We start from the raw sequence: 23,254 nt of genomic DNA on the forward strand, positions 1-23,254 counted from the left end.
TGCCTGTTGTAATCTCAATTCAAGCATGTTGTTTTGTTTTGCATTGCATTTTTGTTTGTTTTGCATTTGTTTTCGTTCGTGTGCATTTTTTTTGTGAAAATTTTCAAAAAGACAAAAATATGTTATTTTGATTATTTTCTTTTCTTTCTTTTGTCTTATGCACCTAGATAGTCCATTAATTTCTCATGTTGCTTTTTATGGATTTAATTCCTTGCGTCTTGGAATGTTCTTAATATGCATGAGATGAAAATTTGTGTCAATGGACTTGTTTTTGTGGTTACCTAAAGCCTGAGCTTATGTGATACATTTTGCCTATGCTTTATCTCTTGTGCACATTTAAGCTTAAATTGAGGTTTTGTTTCACTTTATTTGTGAGGACTGTTAGGTAGCCATATGAGGTTTTTGACTAGTCATATTTTTCAAATTGACCATATGCTAGTTGAACCTAGGGCTTAAAAATTCCTGCTTTTTCTTTTGTGATAAGCACCAAAAGTTTAAGGACACTTTCTCAAAGAGAAAAATAAACAAAATAGTGAAACAAATAAAATCAAAAGATCATATTCCAAAAAGAATTTATTTCACTGTGTCAAACTTGTGCAAAATATTTTACAAAGAGAATTGTATAGGATGAGAGTGGCTAGGCCCTAGTATGATAAGGTTTGACTTTTGATTTGATATACTTGTCAAAACCTCATGGTGGTGAAACTTTCTCCTCATTTTGTAAGTGAAAAATTTTTCTCTTTGGATGGCTTACCCACACACCACACAAGCATGGGATGAATGGAACATTTTTCTTTGCTTGGGTTAAGCAATATGAGTTTCTTGCCATTTTTAGTCTCAAGTATATTTTGCATATTTGGAGCATGTTTGGATATTCATTGTGCAATACATGAGTCATTGATGTGTTATCATGTGTGTTCATTTAACTTTTAAGGGGGAGAAACATGCTTTGCATTTCCAGTTTCCTGTTGTTAATTGAGTCATACATTGAGGGGGAGTTTTGCTGATGTTTCTTTATAATCACGCATTCTAAGTCATTTTTTTCATGAGTTTTATTTATGTCTTCTTGTTCCACATATGCCTTGATGTATTTTGTGAAGTGTTTCAGGAAACATGAAGACCGTAAATATGGGGAGATGATGGGATTGGCTAGACATTTTGGTTTTGTCACTGAATTGCCAAAGGGGGAGTTTGTTAGTTCTTGTGTTGGCTTAATTCAGTTCCAAAATACAGATGTTACTGTTCACGGCTCAAACACTGATATAGAATGCTCAGAATCCAATCTCCACCGTTCATAATGTAGATTCATGTGTTATGAACGTCTCTGCAAAATTTCAACTCAATCGGACCACAAACGCCCATCGATCGGGGCTATTGATCAAGACTGGACAGCATTTCCAGAATGCTGTTTCACCCATGTCCGGACATGCCTTCCCCGGGTCCGGACCTCATTTCCAGAAACTCAAATTTTGCTCCGCAAAGCCGTGTCTGGACAGCCCATTAACATGTCCGGACACCCCGTAAGTTTGAGGCCCAAAAACGTGATTTTAAGTGGTTTAAGTCTAGGGTTTTGTCGGGGGTATATATACATCATTATAGAAGATAGAAGTACGAATTTTCACCCCCAGAGAGTTCGTCGGAGGCTGTGCTAAGAGAGATCATATGTGGTGAGCGTTAAAGTGAATCTCTTAGAGTTTTAATTATTCCTTTGATAAATCTACGGTTGAGAAGTCTATCGGAAGGGTCCGGTAAAGGAGAATCACGTTGAAGAAGATTGTGAGCGCGGAGACGAGTTGTAGGCTTGTCGATCTTACAGAGTCAAGGTCTTGCAAAGGGTTGTAAGTGTTCCTAGTGTCTGTAATCTCTAGATAATCTTTTGATAGTGATTTCCTGGGTTTGGCTGCCCCGGAGAGGTTTTACTTTTAGAACGTTTTCTAAAAGGTTTCCTCTTCGTAACCAAAATATCTGTGTCTGCCTTTTTATTGCTTTATATATTTTGGGTGATTGAATTGTTTATTGCTTCATAATATTAATTCCGCATAAATTGTGATAAACAAGTTTTTGGAGTCGGCATAGCGTTTTTCAACTATCCATCTAGAAATAAGAGGAATAGCTATTCCTGAGGGAATTAACAAGGTTTTCCAAAAAAAAAAAAAACTTTTTTTTTTTTAAAAAAAAAAATTTCTCTTAAACTTAAAAAAAAAAAAAAAAATCATGTGGGCCGGCCACCCCAATTTTGATTGCTACCAAACTAAATAATTGCAATAATTATTCTATTCCAACATCTTTTATTCCCAGTAATATCTATTCATTTTCCTAATGAACCCATTATGCAAACTAAACGGGACTTAATTATCTAAAGTACATAGACTTATCTTTGGAAAAGAGCTTGGTGAAGATGTCCATTACTTTGTTTTCTTTTTTGGTATACTTGCTTTGAATCAAGTTATCTTCCACAATCTCTCGAACAAAGTGATGCTTGATAGCAATATGCTTTGTGTTGCTATGGTAGACAAGAGTGTCTGTGATAGCAATGGCAGATTCGTTGAATCACTTTATCTTCCAGTCTCCTTCTCAACTTCTTCTAAAGTTCTCCTTAGCCGTATTGCTTGCTATATATGTTTCCAATGATGTTTAAATATACTCAGCCTTGGTGGAAGATTGTGCCACAGTTTCTTGCCTCTTAGATGCCCATGAAAATGCACCGGAACCAAGAGCTAGTCCAATTACTATCACAATATTTAAGCAACTTTGCATTAACATTCTTCTCATACAAAATGCCAAAATCAAGAGTACCTTGAATATATCTCAACATTCTCTTGCAAGAGAATGTGTTTGCCCACACTTGTGCATAAACCGAGCAAAAAGCTTGTAGCATTCATGGAATCCGGTATTTGTAGCCGTCAAATACAAATGCTTCCAACCAAGCTTTTGTAAAGGGATGCATCCACTTCTTTGCTTTTATCTTATTTCAATAGCTTTTCCTTTACAACCAAACGAGTATTTATTAAAATATTTTTCATGAAAATATTAAGATTATTTTTCTTAGACGTACGTACCTATAACAACTTACCCACATCATCGTCCTATTTCCTCTAACATGCAATTAGCTTGCTAATAATTTTTTTTTTTGGTAAATAAAAATGAATTAATTAAACAAAAAAAGTAAAAAAACATAAGAATATAATGGGGCATACCCTAAGATAGGATAAGCAAAACGAAAACTTTACACTATTTTTGAGTGTTTGGTACGGCGTAAAATATTAATTATCTTAAAAATGTTTTCAGTTGACCAATAAAAATAACATTTATGAGGTGTAAATTAATTAATGGTTTACGCTTCTCATCTGCATAAACCAATTTCTGTTGCTCTTTCACATCCGAGTGTAGGCAATTGTAAAAGGCCCCTTATTGGGCTTACTTGTAGGAGCAAGTATTGAGATGCCTCAACACTTTTCTCATTCTCACAGTTGTCTATCTAAATTGTAAATAGTATGGGCAAATAATTGCAGTGCTAATCTCAATCTTACCCTCGAATGCCTTATATTCTCACGCCCTCTTTTTCTATGTATTTTCTATCTAATAATCATCATTGTTAGTCAATATGTGCATATCTTAAATAAACATCCTTTTTATGTTTTGAATAAAAGTTGAGATATATAAGCTAATATGATTGAATCAAATATAAAAAATATTTTTTGATTTGCTATACGAGTGAATCGCTAGAAAATAATCTCAGCAAAAAAATTTACCTTCGAATGCCATTATATCCCAAGAGAGAAATGTTTTACCGAACATACCGACGGTCCCACTCATGCCACCACGTGCTAACTTTTCATTAAACTAACAGAACAGCTATCCGACATGTCCGATCGAGTGCACAGATGACTCTAAAACTCTTACCGCAGATGATTCTGACACTTATTTAACCCCTGTTAACATGAGATATTTTCTTCTCTCTCTACGACACCAGGAATTTATTACAATATTTCTTCTTCTCTTTCGCATCAACTTTCACGTCGCTGCGTTTTCTTTGTAGCTCTATTCAACATTCTTGGGCTTATGCAGTTACAACTTTTGATGTAGCTTTCAGTCTCTTTTGGCTAATCTGATGACTTCGAAAGAAGTTTTGACGAAGATCTAAGCCCCTCAGCAAAATGGATTCTCTATGATAGTTTGATATTCTTCATCTTCTCAGGTAAAATGAATACTCTTTTTTTTTTTTTTTACTTTATTTATTTATTTATTTTTATTATCTTTCTGCCTTTATTTTTCTCTTATTTTGGTACTTTAGATATGTGGGTATACCGTATATGATTTCCGCATTTAACACAGCATGATTAGCTTACCATTTAAATTAATATGTAGTATTCTGCGGTAAATGCTAGTGTTGGGTTGATTCTGTGATGGACGATTGTAAAATGTTCTTTTGTTTGATCATGAATCCGGAGTTCTCTTTTGAAGCGTCGGGTTTCCTTTTCGATATACCCATAAAATGTTGCCTCGACAGGTTTTAGTTGATTGATTGTTTAATCTTAATGATTTTGGTCTCCCATTTTGAGACTGGATTGTTTTGCTTGTTGTCGGAAATCTTGCATCGTAATGGAGATACCATATCAAATCTAGAGTAATAAGATGAAGATGGGAGAAAAACTCAATGAATTTCATTAGAATTGATCTCGGTTACATTTTATACTCTGTTTCAGTATAGTTAAACAGAGTCGGTCAACTAAGTTTAATAACGAACTTAACTATAACAACTAACCAAGTACACGTCACTTTGTACTGTCAGCATCACAGACAAGTATCTTGTTGGAACTGGTGGCTCATATTAATACCAGTGGAAGGCATAGCGGGAGTATTTTGGGGATTTCCTTAATATGTCCGTACAAGTAGGGTTTAGGGTTTTTCTTATATATATGTATGGTGTAATCCTTAATCATTAAGAGTAAAAATACAGGCGTCTCTCTGTGGACGTAGGCAAATTGCCGAACTACGTTAAATCTGTGTTTCGACTCTTTCTTAATCTTTATCTCTTTTCGATTCCATATTGTTCATCAATTATTGTACACGGTAACAACATATCTGTTATGATGAACTGCTTTTATTAAACGAGAAACTTATAATTATCGTTGAGATATAAATCTTCGGTGGCAATCAGTATTTATACATGTGTATATCAGGACTAGGAATAAGTCGCACAAGAAAACATCTTATTTGCACCTTTACCTTATAATTTTTTTTTCTATAAAATTTAAGTATTTCTGAGATATGTCCCATTGGTTTAGTTTTTCCTTTGGTTTAGGATGTTATTGTCTTCAACGGAGGAACACAGTTTTACTTTTTCCATGTCTTTGCCAATGGTTATAATTCTTTATTGCGAAAAGTACACCTACCCCTCAATCTATTACTCTATTGTCAATGTCTTCGCCAAACTATCGATTGAGTCAATGTTCCCGAAACTATAGGTGAAAAAGGAAGACCACTTGTGTTTGGTTATCCACACCGCACTAAAGGTGCTAGACACTTGTCTTTACTACATCGACAATGGCTGTTGTAGATACATGTCGGGGGATAAATCTCAGTTTAAACAAAATCATGAGTGCAAGGGTGGTACTGTTACTTTTGGAGATGGTAGATGGTCACAAGTCAAGGGCAAGGGCACAATTGAGATTCCAGGTCTACCATTGTTACTTCATGTGCTCTATGTTGAAGTTCTCAAGGCAAGCCTGTTAAGTATCGGTTAACTCTGTGATGATGACCTCATGGTTCAAGTCTCCACGAAGCAATGTAATGTCTTCAATAGTGACGGGAAATGGATCATGGGAGGACTTAGAATAGCTGATAACCGCTATGGAGTTGAGCCAAGTACCACTTTGAGCTACAACAAAGTCATGTTAATTAGATTAAGTGGAAATATGGAAAAGGTTGAATCACCACAAGGAGAACTTGTTAGTTGATTTGGATGAAAGAAAAAGGCTGAGAAATAAGGTAGTCAATCGAGTGTCGTACATGTGTTACCTTTCTCAGATTGAGCCTAAGAAGGTGGAAGAGGCCTTAAACGATGACAATTGGGTGGATGCCATGCTTGAGGAACTACATCAGTTCACCCTTCCCCCCATTGACTTGGCTCGGGCCTAAGTAATGATGTATGAAATTTAGTTCCTAGACCTGATGAACACAATGCCATTGGTACCAAATGGATCTTGACAAAAAAGTCTGATAAGATGGTACAATGGTAAAAAACAAGGCTATATTGGTTGCTCAAGGCTACACTCAAGTTGAGGGCATCAATTTTGATGAGACTTTTGCTCAAGTTGCTCGACTTGAGTCCATCCGGATAATTTTGGTGATCACTTGAAATTTGGGATTCAGGATTTATCAGATATATGTGAAGAACGCCTTCTTGAATGGTCTTCTACAAGAAGAAGTTTATGTGGAGTAACATAAGGGCTTTACAGATCCCATATATCCACATCATGTGTACAAGTTGAAGAAAGTCTTGTATGGGTTAAAACAAGCACAAAGAGCATGGTATTAGAGATTCACTTCTTATCTCTTAGACTATGGTTGTACAAGAGGTCATGCGGATCTTACCATGTTCATCCAAGAAGCAGTAAGAATCTATTGATCGCTCAAATTTATGTAGATGACATAGTCTTTGGTGCCGCAGTTGACTCCCATGCACATGAGTTTGCCTCGAAAATGAAGAAAGAAATTGAGATGAACATGATTGGGGAGTTGACTTATTTCTTGGGTCTACCAAGTCCAGCAATCTGAGGAAGAAATCTTTATTTCACAATCCAAGTATGCTAAGGACCTTGTCTAATGCTCGCACCGCCATGAGCACAAGTGTTAAACTTTGTGCTTGTTGTACTTGACAACAAGTAAATCGGATATATCTTTCAGTGTTGGAGTATGTGCTCATTTTTAATCAAATCCTAAAGATCACATTTGACAATTACGAAGAGGATCATCATATATTTCAATGGGTTTGTAAATCATGGTGTATGGTACTTTAGAGAAACTAATTTAAACCTTGCTGGGTGCTCATATGCTGATTGGGTGGGGAATGCTATTGACAGAAAAAGCACTTCAGGTGTCTGTTTCTATGTGGGCACAAATCTAGTGGAGTGGATGAGCAAGATGCAAAATTCAATCTTTCTATTCATGGCTGAGGTAGAGTATATTGTTGTTGGTTGTTGCTGCACTCAATTCTCATGGATGAAACAATTATTGACGGATTATGAATTTGATCAAGGCACAATGATGATCTATTGTTGTCAATGATGATCTTTTGTGGCAATGCAAGTGCGATTAACATTTTCAAGAATTTCGTGCAACACTCTCGGAACTAAGCAAATTGAAATCAGATGTCACTTTATTTGTGACTTGGTTGAATCTTAGATAGTTGCCTTAGATTTTGTTTCTATTGAACAATAATTAGCTTACCAATTTACGGAAATGTTGGATGGTCTTCGATTTGAGGCTCTTAGGAAATCTTTGCTTTTTGTGACCTAGCTTAGGTGTCACACTAATGGTTTATGTGTTTTTCCTTAATTTTTCTTACATGCATTTCATGTTTATTTTTGTGCTTGTGTAAATCCCAGATGAAATTTACTTTGGTAAATTCACCCTTACAGTTATCTATTCTCATTTGCACTTAATTTATTGATCTCACTCAATGGGGACACCACGTGTTTCCTATGCATGAGAATTGATAACTTGATGGATTATGTTGTTTTGTGTGTGCTAAATGTGGATTTATGAATCTTAAGTTGTCTTTTTGAGCAAATTGTTTCTTTCAAAAGCTTAGCTTGATTGCATGAGTGACTTTTTGGTCGAAAACCATGTGTGGACTGAGTAGTCTCTAAGACCAAATTGACCATATGCTAGTTGAACCTAGAATTTAAACTTTATATACTGCCCTCTTACTCTTTCAAAAGTTGAATCTAAGTCCGTATAGAAAAAGCCATTGATTAAAATCATTGCGGAAAAAGACAATCAATGGAAATGGTTTTAAACTTCTGTTAAGACTAACGGGGAGTGAGTTCTATAAGTGTCTCTAGGTCCTAGTATATATAAGGTTTCACTTTTTGTCCATAGGAATACCCAATTCATATGTGAGGTTTCTTGTCAAAGTCTGACCCTCTCATTAATTGAAGGTCTTAATTTCGCTAATGAAGGTCTCACACGCTACACACAACTAATTGTCTTAATGATGCCTTTTATGCATGTTTGGTGTGAGATTTTTTTGACAACTTATGCGTTTGATACACATGTTCGACTTATATGGATTGAGATATCTCTTCATTTAGATTCAAAGGAGTTATTATATTATCTTTTGTGCATGGTATCAGTGCCAATTCCTTGAGGGGAGTATTCTTTATGTGAGTTGTGTTCTTACATTTGTGCATTTTAGCATCTTGGATTTTGCATGTTGACCCAATTAACTATTTGTATTTTATCCCTTTTTCCTTCATGACAAAAAGGGGAGAATATTTTGTGGATTGTTCTGTTGATTATCTACTTGAGTTGGTTTATGCGTAATCAGTTTACTTTGTGGTTTCAGAAGACAGGTACAAGAAAAATTGCCAATCAATCAAAGTCTACTTAGTGGTTTGATAGGCTTGGGTTGGGATTGTAAAAATTCTTAACTTGTAATTTTTTTGTTGTTCTTTAATTTTTGGTTTTGTCATTGAATGGTAAAGGAGGGAGTTTGTTAACTTTTTAGTGTTGACCTATTTCGGTGATCAAAACATGGTTGCAAGTATTGAAACACGTAGTTGAACCCATGGCCAAAGGGGACAATCTGACAAAATTAAAACTTTTGATCCAAAACACAAATTAATAACTCCAATAACTAAAATTGGAACTTGCGTCCCATCTCCAAGCATTTGGTACATTTCCCCATCACTCAATTTTTGGCATCCTGAAACCCCTACAACATATTGCAGACATGATTAGTGTATCCCCACACCAAGAACTCGTGGGATTCATCACCAACATGTTTCAACAAAGAATAAAGAATTAATACTTTTGCATTTGAAAGTCACATACTTTTGGCAATTTCTCTTCCAATGCCTTGCTTCATCAGAGTGAAAACAAGTTCCCTTTGGTTTAGCCTTTGCTGCTTTGTTTTTTGCTTTATTCGCCCTTGTGGCAATTGGTTTGCCCTCATGTTTGGAACCCTTCTTCTTTTTCCCACCTTTTGGCTTAGAAGAAGATGTATGAGCCATATGAATGCTAGCCTTGGCTTTCAAGATGTATTCCGTTGCGACAAGCTCATTCATTAATTCAAACAAAGTGTAAGCCTTTTTTCTCAGGGAAACATTAAGTTTGCATTGATTAAATGAGTTTGTTAGGGGCTCGAGGATCGAATCCATATGAGATTATGCATCAATCTAAGGTGCTTTACTTTACATTATTATAGTTAGGTATGATTAGAATGTTTGCTAGTACTTAAATATATAGATTTGTATTCTTGGAAGTGTTGTGTTGATAATTGATGTTAGTGATTGTTGAACTTAAAGATATTTAGAATTATGCCAGATCATCTCCTTTCCGCTTTCCACATTAGTTACTTCCAGCTAATTACCAGTTAATTAGTGTGGAGGGTGCTACAAGTAACACTCTGAATTTGTTATTTTAATTAATCAATTTTGGAGGGCGTTACATGATCCTCCTTCAGTTCACACGTGTAGGCTAGGGTTTTGAGACTTCTAAACCTTCTCCTGAATTCTGATTATGAGACTAAGAGTATGGGCTCTAATGTCTACACAAGCACCCTTTAAATAGACTTGTATTTCCAAGTCAAGGTATGACTGGGTTTCTTTGTCAAAGTAGAATTTGGAAGTGATCAAGGAAGACATTATGGCGGTTTTTTCAGACTTTTAGGCTCGTGGTAAGTTTGAAACAAGCCTTAATGCTACTTTTATTTCTCTTATTCCAAAGGTGCCTGGGGCGGCCGAACTTAAGGAGTTTCATCCTATTAGTCTTATAAGTGGAATCTATAAGATTATTGCTAAAGTTCTTGCTAGTAGGATGAGGAGGGTTGTGGATAAGGTGATTTCAAAGCCTCAGAACGTGTTCGTTAAAGGAAGGCAAATTACGGACTCGGTTCTTATAGCGAGTGACTGCTTGGATAGTTGTATTAATTCTAGGGAACTAGGGTTGCTTTGTAAACTAGATATGGAGAAGGCTTATGATCATATCGATTGGAAGTTTCTTTTGTATTTACTCAGGAGGTGTAGTTTTGGTGAGAAATGGTGTTCTTGGATAGAACATTGTATTTCGACTGCTCACTTTTCTGTGTTGATCAATGGCACTCCTTTCAGTTTCTTTAGAAGCTCCCGAGGGGTGACGCAGGGGGATCCTTTGTCTCCGTTTCTGTTTGTCATTGTTATGGAGGCATTTAGTAGGATGATTGTTGCTGCTATCGATAGTGGTTTTATCTTGGGCTTGTCAGTGGGAGCTAGTTTGTTTGAGAGGGTTAACATTTCTCATCTATTATTTGCAGATGATGCGCTGGTTTTCTGTGGGGCGAATCTTGATCAAATTCGTTCCATTAAAGCCCTATTTGTTTGTTTTGAAAGCCGTTTCTGGTCTGAAGGAGAATATGGCTAAATCAATTTTGGTCCCGGTAGGTGATGTGGTTAATGTGGGAGAATTGGCTGGTGTTTTCGGTTGTGAAATGGCCTCTTTGCCTTTGAAATATCTGGGGCTCCCTTTGGGCGCTTGCTTTAAGGCCAAACCCATTTGGGATGGTATTATGGAAAAGGTTGATCTTAGGTTGGCTAGTTGGAAAATGTTGCATCTTTCTAAGGGAGGTAGGGTTACTCTTATCAAGAGCACTCTTTCTAATCTTCCTACTTATTTTTTGCCCCTATTCCCTATACCTGCTTCTGTGGCCAAGCGTATAGAGAAGCTCCAACGTGATTTTCTATAGGGTGGTTTAAACGGAGAGTTCAAGTATCACTTGGTCAACTGGGATAAGGTTTGCTCTCCTATCTCTGAAGGTGGCTTAGGGATCAAGAAGTTGAGTGTGTTCAACCAAGCTCTGTTAGGGAAGTGGCTGTGGCGTTATGCACATGAGAGAAGCGATCTAGGTGGGACTTTGGAGGTATATTAGTAGGGGGTGGCGGCTGTTTTCTAGCCACACCAGATTCGATTGAGGTGATGGGTCCAAAATCAGATTTTGGGATGATGTTTGGTGCGAAGAAGTGAGTCTCAAGGAAGTTTTTCCAGGCCTATACAACATAGCTAGTGCAAAAGATGTGTCTATTGTTGACAATATGGACTTCACGGGTGCAGCTCTTCAATGGAATGTTAGTTTTTTTCGGTTGGTACATGATTGGGAATTGGAAGTGCTAGCCTCGTTCTATACTTTGCTGTATTCCCATAGAATGAGTAGGGAAGGGAAGGATAAAATTTGGTGGGTTCCGTCTAGCAAAGGAAAGTTCGAGGTTAGATCGTTCTATAATATTCTGGCAAGTAAGGAGGCTAGTCATTTTCCTTGGAAGAGTATTTGGCATACCAAACCACCTTCGAGAGTGGCTTTCTTTACTTGGACGGCGGTGTTAGTGAAAAGCCTCACTATTGATAATCATAGAAAAAGGAATCTTATCGTGATTAGTAGATGTTGCTTGTGCAAATCGGATGGAGTGACGATCGATCATCTTCTTCTCCACTGTGATATCGCTCGTTCTTTATGGTATGCTATATTTAGTCGATTTGGATTGTCACGGGCCATGCCTAGTAAGGTGGTCAGCTTGTTTGCTTGTTGGTGGTCAGGAGGTCGTTCTTGAAGTGCTGTTGTGTGGAAAATGGTTCCTCTATGCCTCGTGTGGTGTTTATGGGTAGAAAGGAATGCGAAATGCTTTGAGGATTCTGAGAGATCCTTGGAGGAACTCATGGCCTTCTTTTTCTACACGCTTTTCACTTGGACAATAGCTTGGCTCGCCCCTTTAGTGATTAGCTATCTTCATTTCCTTGTTCTTTTATCTTCTCCTAGTTAGGCGTTTCTCTTGTATACTTCCTGTGTACTAGGGTTGTGCCCCTCTGCACTTTTGATATATAAACATTACTTATCAAAAAAAAAAAAAAAAAAAGAATTTGGAAGACCTAGCTACACTTCACTATAATACACAACCACGTAAGGTTTCTCCTTGTGTAATTAGGTCAAGCGTAATAAGGAATAATAATTAGCTTGAGAAGGGAGTTAAAGGGTGTTAGGTTTTAGATTGGCCTTCTTAAATGCAAAATATCTTGTATTGCGTTTGTTGTTTAAAACCATGGGTTAAGGGAGTAAGTTTTTTGTGTTTTTATGGACTTTGTTTTCCCGTCAAGAAGCACGTCATGACGGGCTCGTGACGACACTTGTAGAAGTGCGCTTTGCTTTCCCATCAGGAATTACGTCATGACGGGCTTGTGACGAAACCTGAATGTGAACGCACTATTTTCTCGTCAGCTGTATCATCAGGACGGGCTTGTAATGGGATTGAAGTTGAACTCTCTATTTTCTTGTCAGATGGATCGTCAGGACGGGACACATGACGCAAATGAAGATGAAGCTCCCTGGTATCTAGTCGGATGCCCTGTCAGGACGGACTCGTAAAGAGGATGAGTTCTTTTGTTCTTCACGTCATGAAAACACTCTTTTGACGTTAAGACGTGGACATTTCCAGATCTCAAATCTGTTAATGAGAAATGAGTCTCGTTAAGACGTGAAGAGTAAAATGTTTTCCTATAAAGGCATTTTCCTGTTACTGTTCAAGTTAGACTTTTTGGGAAAATTTTCTCTGAGTAGTCTCAAAGGTTTTCTCTGAACTGTGTGTCTCGTGAGTTGGTTTTGCAAGAGAGGACGTGGTGAAAGCTTCGGGCTGTCCTTTCTCTTGTGGGTTTTGATCTTCGTTCCACAATACAACGGTTCTCATTGATACAACGTAAAAGAGTCTACTGAAGGGTTAGTGAGGAGATGCACTCCATGAAGATGGTCAGCTAGAAAACAAGCAAGGAGCTTGTTGTTCTTACAGTATCTAGAGATTCTCACTGGTTGTGAGTATTTTCTATTGTCTGTAATCTGAATCTTCATATAGTGATTTCTCGTGTTTGGTTGCCCCGAAGTGGTTTTTCCCTTGATTGGTTCAAAGGGTTTTCCACTTCGTCAATGAGTTTTGTTGTTGTGATTGTGATGTTTTAAACTTCTGTTGTGCATGTTTATTTATGTGATTGCATAATCTATCTTGTTAATTTGGTGATTAGAGGTAGAACATGAAGATGGTCAGCCAGAAAACAAGCAAGGAGCTTGTTGTTCTTACAGTGTCTAGAGATTCGCAATGGTTGTGAGTATTTTTTATTGTCTGTAATCTGAATCTTCATATAGTGATTTCTCGTATTTGGCTGCCCCGAAGTGGTTTTTCCCTTTGATTGGTTCAAAGGGTTTTCCACTTCGTCAACGAGTTTTGTTGTTGTGATTGTGATGTTTTAAACTTTTGCTGTGCATGTTTATTTATGTGATTGCATAATCTGTCTTGTTAATTTGGTGATTGGAGGTAGAACATGATCGTCGTATTCTTTCAAAGGGAAAATAAAAATAACTCCACTAGGCATAGGGCATTTGTCATCTCAATTCTTGCACTCTAGTATTTATTTTTATTAATCAAAATTCCCAGTGATATCTTATAATTGCAATTGACCTCTCCATTGAATTATCCACATTCGAATTAAAGTCATAAGTAAAACTGTCAATTTAATTCAGCGTCTTTAAATTCTTGAATTCCCAATTTAATCTCTTGATTATTTTTGTACTATTGAAATATTTTTTCATTTAGTACATTTAATTTTAATAAATCCTTACTAAAACACTTTGGCCAAAGATTCAAAATAATCAATTCTCATTAAATTTATCTCAATGAGATATTTCATGTTGTTTTTGATTAAATCAAACGATTATGAATTCCAAATTGAGGAGTAGCGTTTCCACAATGCTACATGTGATTAAAGTGACCTATACGTCAGATTTGAGTTCACATTCTTCTTTGGATTGAGAGTCAATGATTTAAGCAGTCGTGAGTTCAAGTTATTCACATTGACAACAGTTATAATAGAATAACAACTCATGTGATCCGTTCAATGCATTCACCCCAACACATAAATCAGTAGTCTCAATTTCCATGATCAAGATAGATCCTCTTGATTGATATGTTGTAATCTTATCAAATTGAATGCCAAATTCCATTACTAACTACGAACTGTAGTTTATAAGTTACAAGGTTTATGGTTTAGATCTACTGTATGATAATCTCATTAATGCATCCCAAACCATATTCAATATAACTTAAAGATTGCATGTATATATACAAAATAATATGCACATGTACAACTATATGCCCAATGTTCTTAATAAAATTCATAAAAATAAACAAATTTATTTAATAAACCAAAATGTCGTATAATAGGAATTGGCTTTTAGAGCATAAACCCTAACACTGTCTTGTTGACCTTAAAGCATTGCACTAGCTAGAAAACAAATAATGTGTACATCTTTCTTAAGGAAACCCAACTGCAATTTAATTACTGTCACAATAATTATAAGAGGGCAGAGGCTCTCTCTGTCTTGAACCTCTGGTGCTTGCATGATAAACTTCTATCCTGTCATTCACTATAACATAATAAATAGGATACCTGATCCAAGACTTGCTTTGATTGGCCATTTGTAGCAGGCATTTCCAAGTATTCTGAGATTCTAGAAGGAAATTCCAATTGACTATGTTGTTACTCTTAAATTTCAATGAGTTGATCATTCAAATCACTAGAACTTGGCACTTTGAATCCCCTTAAATACTGCAAGGAAACAAGAGTTCTTCTCTATGTGTGTCTAATGCATCATAAACAAGCACTCCCATCTGATTTTTCATAGGCTCAAACCAATTAGAATGTCTATGTTATGCTGTACCAGCCAGTGTGTCTTATTAACCTATTCCTAGATAAAGAGAGAAAAACTGAAGTGTCCAAAATCTCACGTTCACTCATTGCCATGTCATCTTGGCATCCTGCAGTATGTCTGTGTGAGTGCATTAGACAGTTGCAATGTGCATTATGACAGCATGCTTTCTTTAATTTGACTTCAATGATGAAAACTGCTTACCAAACTATGCTGATGTTTTGTCTTTACCATTTATGTTCCAAATTTTTGGATTCTCAGCATGTTTTCATCCTTTATTTTATTTTTATGTGTTACGATTTTAGTTTGGATAAATTGACACTTTGGGTTTGCATACTCATAAGCTGTTGTAAGTGTAATTTTAATTTTTCAAGTTGTCTGAAATTTATTTTGGCAGAAAAATTTTAACCAGTTACTTTTTTGGTGGGAGATAACATTGTAGGCAGGGATGATAAAATAATGTAAAACAGATGCCAAAGACATAAATTCTGGCCTTTGTTCAAGACACATACTAAGGGATTTCTTGACCAGCAGGTACTACATATAAGCCTTGTGGGTACTCTAAACGAATCTTTTCAGGGTGCAAAGAGCTAGATCTGCTGGCCTTTGTTCATTTCACATCCAAAGGAACTTCCTGAGCTGCACAAAGCACAAATGTGCAGTGCTTTTTGCTTGACATGGCTACAGGAATTACATACGACATTCATGGGGAATCATCCACTTCTTGGGCAGTGAGTTTCAGAATTATTTGAATTCATTAGTGTTTTTCTTCTATTCTATAATACTGGATCACTGATTAGCATACAGTTAACTTACTGAACATGAAGGGGCAAATTGCATGAGATTAATTACTTGGATGATGTTCAATGCTATAAAATTTGGTGCTACACACCTGACCAGTGTTTCTGCCAGTTATAAAGGTTGGTTTTTCTTCCTTTCTTTTGTTCTTTTCCTTTTCCTTTTCCCCTTTTTTTTTTTCCTTGTCCTTGTAGTCTTACTCTTGGCGCAGGATCTATTGCATTGTCTTGTCCAGGTTGCTAGAACATAATTTTTTATGAACAAATGCTGATTATCAACTCGGTTAGATGTTTTATGTTAATAAAATGTTTCTAGATGGAACACTTTAATGTGAAATTATTGGATAAAAGAAATTATCAAGCACTAATTGTTCAAAGCACAGTTTTCTGCTTCATTGGTATTCTAATTTCTACAAATAGTGTTTGCCTATAATTTTCCTCTCTCTGAATGGGTGGCTATCCCTGTACGCTTTGTGTGCTCGGATGGACATCTTTGCACTACATTGGTGGGCTTATAGCTTATAAGTGAAGCATGATAAATCGAGAAACCGTAATTTTTTTCAACAATTTTCAGCTACATTTTGTCTTCTAAAGATTTTGCCCCATAACTTTCATTCATGCGATTGTTTTATTTTTCTTTATCTTTTACGTTCTCCTTTTCTGAAATTTTCACAAAAGGGTTAAAAACTTCTGCTACCGAAAACGTCATGACCAATCTGAGAGTTTCTTGTTTGAGATGCTGATTAATCTTGACCAAAATTATTTAGGTACCACAACTACACCAATAGTTATTTTGATTGATCACAACAAATTTTCAGACAGCTGGAAGCCTGGAACAACACATGGCACGTGTTGTGCTTTCCCATTATTGCTTAAATTTACATGGATAGCTGGTTTGTACCATAATTCTGTGGCAAACTTAAAAGAAAATTTCAAACATGTTCTTACAGTCCTGCTTAATTACTGTATCTAATAGCTGAAGTACGAAATCTCACTGATTTCGTACTTTAGCTGAAGTACGAAATCTCACTGTTGGAAGCTTGATCTTCGACTTTGGAGCAAGTTGTTGATTGATAATGACAGATAGCCATCCAGAGTTGTCGAATGGATTTGCTAATGCAATTGTAATCTGTTGAAAATTTTGAGGAGACATTGATAGGATTAACATATTATATAATTGCCTTAGTACTCTAGAATTGTACATGGCATGTCAATAAACTGAGGATATACCTCAGTTCAATTGCTTTTTGTGGTGCTGCATTGTTTTGGGTCTGCGGCTGGCTTAGCTGGAGATGGATGGGTGTGTGCAGATCGTATCCATTGCTGATAGTGTATGGAGCAGTAAGACTTCCGTTTGCTTCATTCATATCCCTTACTCCATAAACCTACAATGCAAAGCTTCTTCTAAGCTTGGCTAGAAGAAAAACCTTCACCTTCTATAGCTAGCTAATTGGTATTCAATTGGGTTATTTCTTTCCTTCAGCAAAGGTTCTTGTCTGTACTTAAGTATTGAAAGGAAAAAAAAAAAAATGAAGAAAAGTTTACAGATGTACTTCAATCAATACCTTCTTTTTCAATTCCATATTCTCTTCATGAATAAGGTCTATCTTCTTGTATAGTTCTGTATTTTCTTGATGAACGAGATTTCCCTACAATGAAATGAAAGAAAATTAGCGGATGAAAGTGGAATTTGAACCTAAACATGAAATGGGAGAAGTTCAGCCATTTTCTTCTGGAAAACCTTCTGGTTTAGTTCTTTTATTTGATTAGTTAATACATGCTCCTGCAAAAAAGAATAGCTTCATCAAGGTTCCAACATTTGATATTTATACATTGAACATTGAATTGCTGGAGTAAAATTTAAATAAGCTAGTGTTCTTATACCTTCTTCATTCGGACACCCTTCAAACTCATTTCCAGTTGAATTTCCAGATTTTGTAGATCTTCAATACTTAAACCAGACAGTTCTTTGCCCATCAATTGCCTGCATCATAGTTTAAGTTAAGGATACACTCAGGCATTTGTTCATATAATCTCATAAGAGGAGCCATTTTCATTGTTATTGTACCAGCAGTTAAAATTAGGTTTGCCCGTCTAGGACTATGACGTTTGTTTGATTTTATGTTAGCTAATTCAATGTCACAACTAAAGCGGTTGTAAGTCTAGATTCATTTGTTAAGTTGGGACTTGATTTAGTTCTTAAAGTTGAAGAATAAAAGTTATCATTCAGTAGTTGGTCAATAGCCATTTGAACATGATCTTCAAGCGTTTTAAAAGAATTGAGATTTGAGAGTTTCAGTCGCAGTCTTGGTTGCAGAAGGTTTGAACGGAGGTCTTCATACTTTAGAAATTCAAGTTTCCGAGAAGGTTGGTTCCTATGGTGGTTGCATCAAGTTTGAACTAGGAAGAAGTGGTTTACAAGCCTATCTGCGAGCCTCGGCCACTACCCGGTCGAACTTGATCTTCAAATGTTCTAAAAGAACTGAGATTTGAGAGTTTTGGTCGCAAAACATTCAAATGGAGGTCTTCATACTTTAGAAATTAAGTTCCCAAAAAGGTTGGTCACATCAAGTTCAAACCGGGAAGAAGTAAAGTGGTTTATAAGCCTATCAGAGAGCCTCAGTTGCTAGCTAGCCGAACATGACCTTCAAGTGTTCTAAAATAACAGAGATCCAAGAGCTCTGGTAGAAGAAGGTTCAAACATAGGTCTTAATATTTCAGAAATTCTACTTATCACAAAAAAATATTTCCGAAATTCAAGTTCATGAGAAGATCAATTGAAATGGTGGCTGAATCAAGTTTGAACAAAGAAGAAGTAAGGTTGTTAACAAGCGAATGTGAGAGCCTCGGTTGCAAGAACGTTTGAACATATGTTTTTCAAAGTGCCACAGAAAAGCTCGATCGCAAGCCCGTTTGAAGACAATTTGAACGTGATCATCATTGCTGTAGATCCAAGACGTTTGGTTGCAATCGCAATCGTACAAAGTTCGAATGCAGCTGCGGCTGAGAAAACTATGAACCCTAGCATGCATTCGAATGCGCTACTAACTCATTCAGACACTGCTGCCTCTATTTGTGTTTTCAGAAACCGATTTTCACCTAAACCTCAGTTTTTCTCGGGGATCATCTTTCACCTAAACCTTAGTTTTTCTCAGAAACCGACTTTCAGAAGGCCCTAAGGCCAATATTATGTGAGCTAAGAGTAAGCCCTTGTATCTTATGCTTTCAGTTGCTTACCTCTCGTAGAGTTCCTTTAAACCATATAAATTCTTAAACTTTTAAGCCACTGGAGTTCGGGCTGTAGAGGAGATTCAATAGAAGATTGGCCAGAGTATTGGAGCTAGTGATGGTGAAGTCAAACAGGTTGTTTGTTGGTATAAGTTAGGTTTTTACTACAAAGTTTTGGGCTGAACCTTGGTTGAGGTTAAGCTAGGAGCTGAGAGTTCAATTCCACCCCGAACCCCAGCTGAACTTTAATATGTTTGGTTATTGCTTTTTAATAGCCTCTTCTCTAAAAGTCTCTTTTTTTTTTTTTCTTTTTTTTTTCCTCTGTATGTTAAAAAGTTGATTCTGAGTAGTGAGTAGGTAATAGTAGTAGTAATACCTCTACTGTTGTTTTTTTTTAATTAATATTGTTTTAACCCTATAAAAATAAATTATAAACTCTTGTTCTGTGTGTTAGGTTTTTAGTGATTGGAAAATTCAGTGTCAAAACATGTTTGGTTGTATGTTTTAGGTTTAGAGTTAAGTTAATGTAAAAGCTGATTCAAGACATAAAAATTCAAGTTTGTGTATGTTGTCCAACATAAACATAGTGGGAGTAGAACAGTCATATCTTTAGATTTCAACATCAGATGAATGCAAGCGTGGTGGCATTGGAAAGCTAACTCAAAGGGCTAGAACTTTATACTTCATGATAAGAATAGCTTAGTTGGAGTCTCGGTTGGAAGCCATCCGAATGAGATTTGGACAAATTGGCTCAATTGGAGCATGGTTGGGCCGCCTTCGAACATCACTAGTGAGAAAACTTTTTTAACATACCTGACTTAGCCTAAAAACTTCCACTTCCTTCCGGTCTATGTAAGTCTCATAAATTCACAACTTCCATACTACTAGAGAGGCAGTTTCTCAGTTATTTTTTAGAGTTTCTTTAGAATTCTTGAGCCAAAACAATATCTTATTCTCTCATTGATAATTCTCTTTATTCAAACCACAAAGAAGCTTTCAGCCATCAGATTTTTAATTTGAAGGGGGCAAGGTTAGTTCGTGAAGATGATCCATATAGAAGGTCAGAAGTTTTGAAGTTACTGTGGTGGGAGATACGTTATCTGGGGTTACGAAATTGGCTCTTAGAGTCACAAAAGTTTGTAAATAGAACAATCTATGACACGGGTCTTCTATATTGGATGTCTTTGGGGTTGGTTGACCCCTAGAGTGGTTTTAATTTTAAAGAGATCTTCAAAAAGATTTGCACTTCATTACCAAAATCCATGTGTTGATTTCATTTACTGTTTTCTTGATTTTGGTAATGATTTCTGTGATGGTTGGATTTAAAGTTGATAACTTTCACTTTATTTTGTTTATCTAACTTCTGATTTAAGAATGAGATATTTTTTGAATTGTTACAAGTGGGGTCTAAATCCGAATTTCACTGTGCATTGCATGTGCCAAATGCTAGTTGCTATGTATGCTTTAGTATTCTTTTTATTAAGCATCAAATGATTATACCTGTGGCATTCTTGCAAGTACTGCAGCTGTTGCCTCAAGGTTGCTGCCTCCCTTTGCCAAAACTGTCAAGTAGAAAGCCAAATATTAGTCTATGGAATATAAATCCAAGTGTGACTGCATGATTAAATCATTAAAACACTTTGAATACTGTATAACAGTAGCAGTTTAAGATAAAACTTAAACTAAATTTTGAAGTATTGATTAAATATATGTTGATCAATTACTTCTTAATTAGTAGTGATGAGTAACTGGGAATGGAGTTAAAAGCATATAACAGACATGGTAAGAACCTGGACGGGAGTACTTCAAATTTCTGAGTTTGCCCTGTTTCACTATGTAACTTTTAAGAAAGTGATGTTGTTAATGCTAACAGAACTGTATACACTTGGAATTAAGAATAAATGCTGGAGGTATTGGAGAGATTTTCTTTTTGCCCCTTTGGATGTCAACAAAATTACCATTGGTCTTGTGATTGATTATTTTTGAATTTTGATCAAATGGTAATATTAAAAGTAACCTCACTTTTGGAAGAGCATAAGAGTAACTTCTAGAATTACACTCTATAAAATGACCTCTATTCAGCCCAAAGCTACACGTTGAGAGAGAACGAGAGAGAAAAAGTCACACAGCTTCAGCCGTCTCACAATTTTGTAGTGCTAAGAAGCAGTGAGAGAATTAGAAAAAAACATTTCTCTTTTGTCAATATTCTGTTTTGTGCGTGTAAGATTTGGGTGTTGGGGCTTTTGGTTTTGAGTGATTCTCTTAACTACTACTCTATCTTTTGATAGAGAAATTTTTTTTCTGGTTGTCTCCATCTATGGATGTAAGCTTGTCAAGCTGAACCACGTAAATTTTGGTATTCTTTGTAATTGGCTTATTTTATTATCTTCTTTTCTGCTTCTTCGAGAGCTAAAAAATTAATTTGTCCACGATGCTGCTCTGTAATCTCCAAATCCAAAAGATTACAAACTTTATAATCCCTAATGCCATGGTTTGTTTCTGATCTGTCTTCCACTGTATGTGAGTTCTCCTTAAACAATTGGGTTTTATCTGATGTTTTAGGTCACTGCTGATACATTATAGATGGTACAGATTGTTCATATATACACAAATTTAATATGATCCTTATTGATGCAGGAAATATTTAAGGAAAATTAAGCACTTGACGACTAATTACCTTGACTTCGGAAGTAGGATTACAGTGCAGGTTTTGTTCCTCGTTTGCTTTGCTGTAACGCCCAGTAACAGATTTCATGCTGGTAAAAAAAAACAGAGTATCATCGTCAAAGTAATCCTTTTACATAGCAAAGAACTCTCATTGGTTATTGACATAAGACAATAGAGATTATCACTAATTGAAAGCAGTAAAATTAATGGTATGGCTAATATGAGAATTGAAGAGATGGGAGACAAAAAAAAGAACAAAAAAGAAAAAGAAAAAAAGAAATACAACTATGTGGTCCAAAAAGCAAGATGCATTTGCTGTAAAATAATGTATGATTTAGAATAACAATGTGGTCGAAAATGCAAGGACACCCACATCTAATGTGGGTGCCAAAGGTGAGTAAGATCACTGCATAACTATCATCTATTGTCAGCATCCAATTAATATATCAAACGACTGTTTTTGAGGGTATATTGCTAAAAAGGAATTGAATTAGGAGACTCGAAATTACATAATATTTGTTTATTAGAATAAAAAAAAAAAAATCACTGTAATACATATGTTTTCAAATTCAAAATGTTTTCTGCAAAAGTAACGTTACATACTACACTCACATCCTATCCTTATTTTATTGAGCTAGTGTGGCAGTGCTTATCAACCCTTGGATAAGTCATTGTTAAAAAAAATTGAAAATCCAAATAAAGAATGAAATTGCGGTGTAGAATGTAGCATTACTCTTTCTAAAAATTTCACTATATGCTTGAAAACCTAATAGTGATATTAAAAAAGTTTCATTTGTTTTGCTGACACTCAAATCATTAATCAACACAACTATCATGTCATAATCCTGAAAAAGATATCAGTATCACAACCCATAAACCCAAATCATTGCCGCCCACAGCTACTTGAAACCTCTAAAAGCCCGCCACCTTACTATCTCAAATTATCAATTTCATCATTACAACTTAAACACCCAAGACTTTAGTCAATTAAGACAATGTTCGAGATTGCGTTGAAAAATAGAGTTTTTAAAGCCAAAAAAAGTTTTTTAGAAAATACTTCAATTTTAAGTTTTTTTTTTTTTTTTTTTTCAAAAGTTTGTTTTTTGTCATTTTTAGAGAAAGAAATACTTTTGTAATTTTTTACTAAACATGCTAGCTTTTTATTTAGCACAACTTTCTAGGTATTAAAAGTATTTTTTACTCTACATAATTTAGTCACAAACAGGCTCTAAGTAGGGCGTGAGGCCAGCAAAATCATAAATTTGACAAGCATGCCTAATGTAGTGTGGTGTAGTCAGATGCATAATTTGCAACCACCAGAATTCACAACCCATCTATAAATCTTAGAAAATTCTAAGAATTATAGAAAATTTGAAGAAAAACTCTCAAGAATGTTCTTATTAATAAAATTGAGAAAATAACATAAACTGATTTGCTAGGTCGTTTTTATTGTGCTTAAATAGAAGTAGGGTCGCAACCTAGAAAAGAAAATCACAAAATTGTCTTTTATTAAAAAATTGCAAGTTAGATCGATCAAACTCTAGGCCTTTTTTTTTTTTTTTTTCCCATGGAATTAGTCGTAAATTGGATCGAGCTCTTGGTTCTTTCTCCTATGGCG

At 35.8% G+C, this 23,254-nt stretch overlaps 1 protein-coding gene and 1 long non-coding RNA gene across 4 annotated transcripts in view; one reads left to right on the forward strand and one right to left on the reverse strand.

The window, feature by feature from the left end:
* The first annotated feature begins 3,990 nt into the window (after positions 1-3,990).
* LOC132179937 (uncharacterized) lies at positions 3,991-21,734 on the forward strand. 3 transcript variants are annotated; one of them, XR_009439991.1, is made up of 4 exons: positions 3,991-4,198; positions 15,387-15,675; positions 15,752-15,864; positions 21,607-21,734. It is a non-coding gene; the product is annotated as an uncharacterized LOC132179937 (long non-coding RNA). The 3 variants fall into 3 exon arrangements; XR_009439993.1 differs by lacking the exon at positions 21,607-21,734 and adding an exon at positions 16,753-16,911; XR_009439992.1 differs by lacking the exon at positions 21,607-21,734 and adding an exon at positions 16,509-16,711.
* Positions 16,931-23,254, reverse strand: part of LOC132179936 (MADS-box transcription factor 23-like) — a 30,923-nt gene continuing 24,599 nt past the window's right edge. Inside the window, exons 2-7 of the mRNA XM_059592756.1 lie at positions 21,647-21,725; positions 20,470-20,531; positions 17,626-17,725; positions 17,483-17,524; positions 17,307-17,390; positions 16,931-17,126 (exon numbers count right to left, since the gene is read on the reverse strand). Of these exons, the coding sequence (XP_059448739.1) occupies positions 16,932-17,126; positions 17,307-17,390; positions 17,483-17,524; positions 17,626-17,725; positions 20,470-20,531; positions 21,647-21,725 (562 nt within the window). The 3' untranslated portion in view covers position 16,931. The remainder of the gene's footprint in view (positions 17,127-17,306; positions 17,391-17,482; positions 17,525-17,625; positions 17,726-20,469; positions 20,532-21,646; positions 21,726-23,254) is intronic.

This window comes from Corylus avellana, chromosome ca4, assembly GCF_901000735.1.
Source record: "Corylus avellana chromosome ca4, CavTom2PMs-1.0".
In the NCBI taxonomy this organism is placed as follows: domain Eukaryota; kingdom Viridiplantae; phylum Streptophyta; class Magnoliopsida; order Fagales; family Betulaceae; genus Corylus; species Corylus avellana.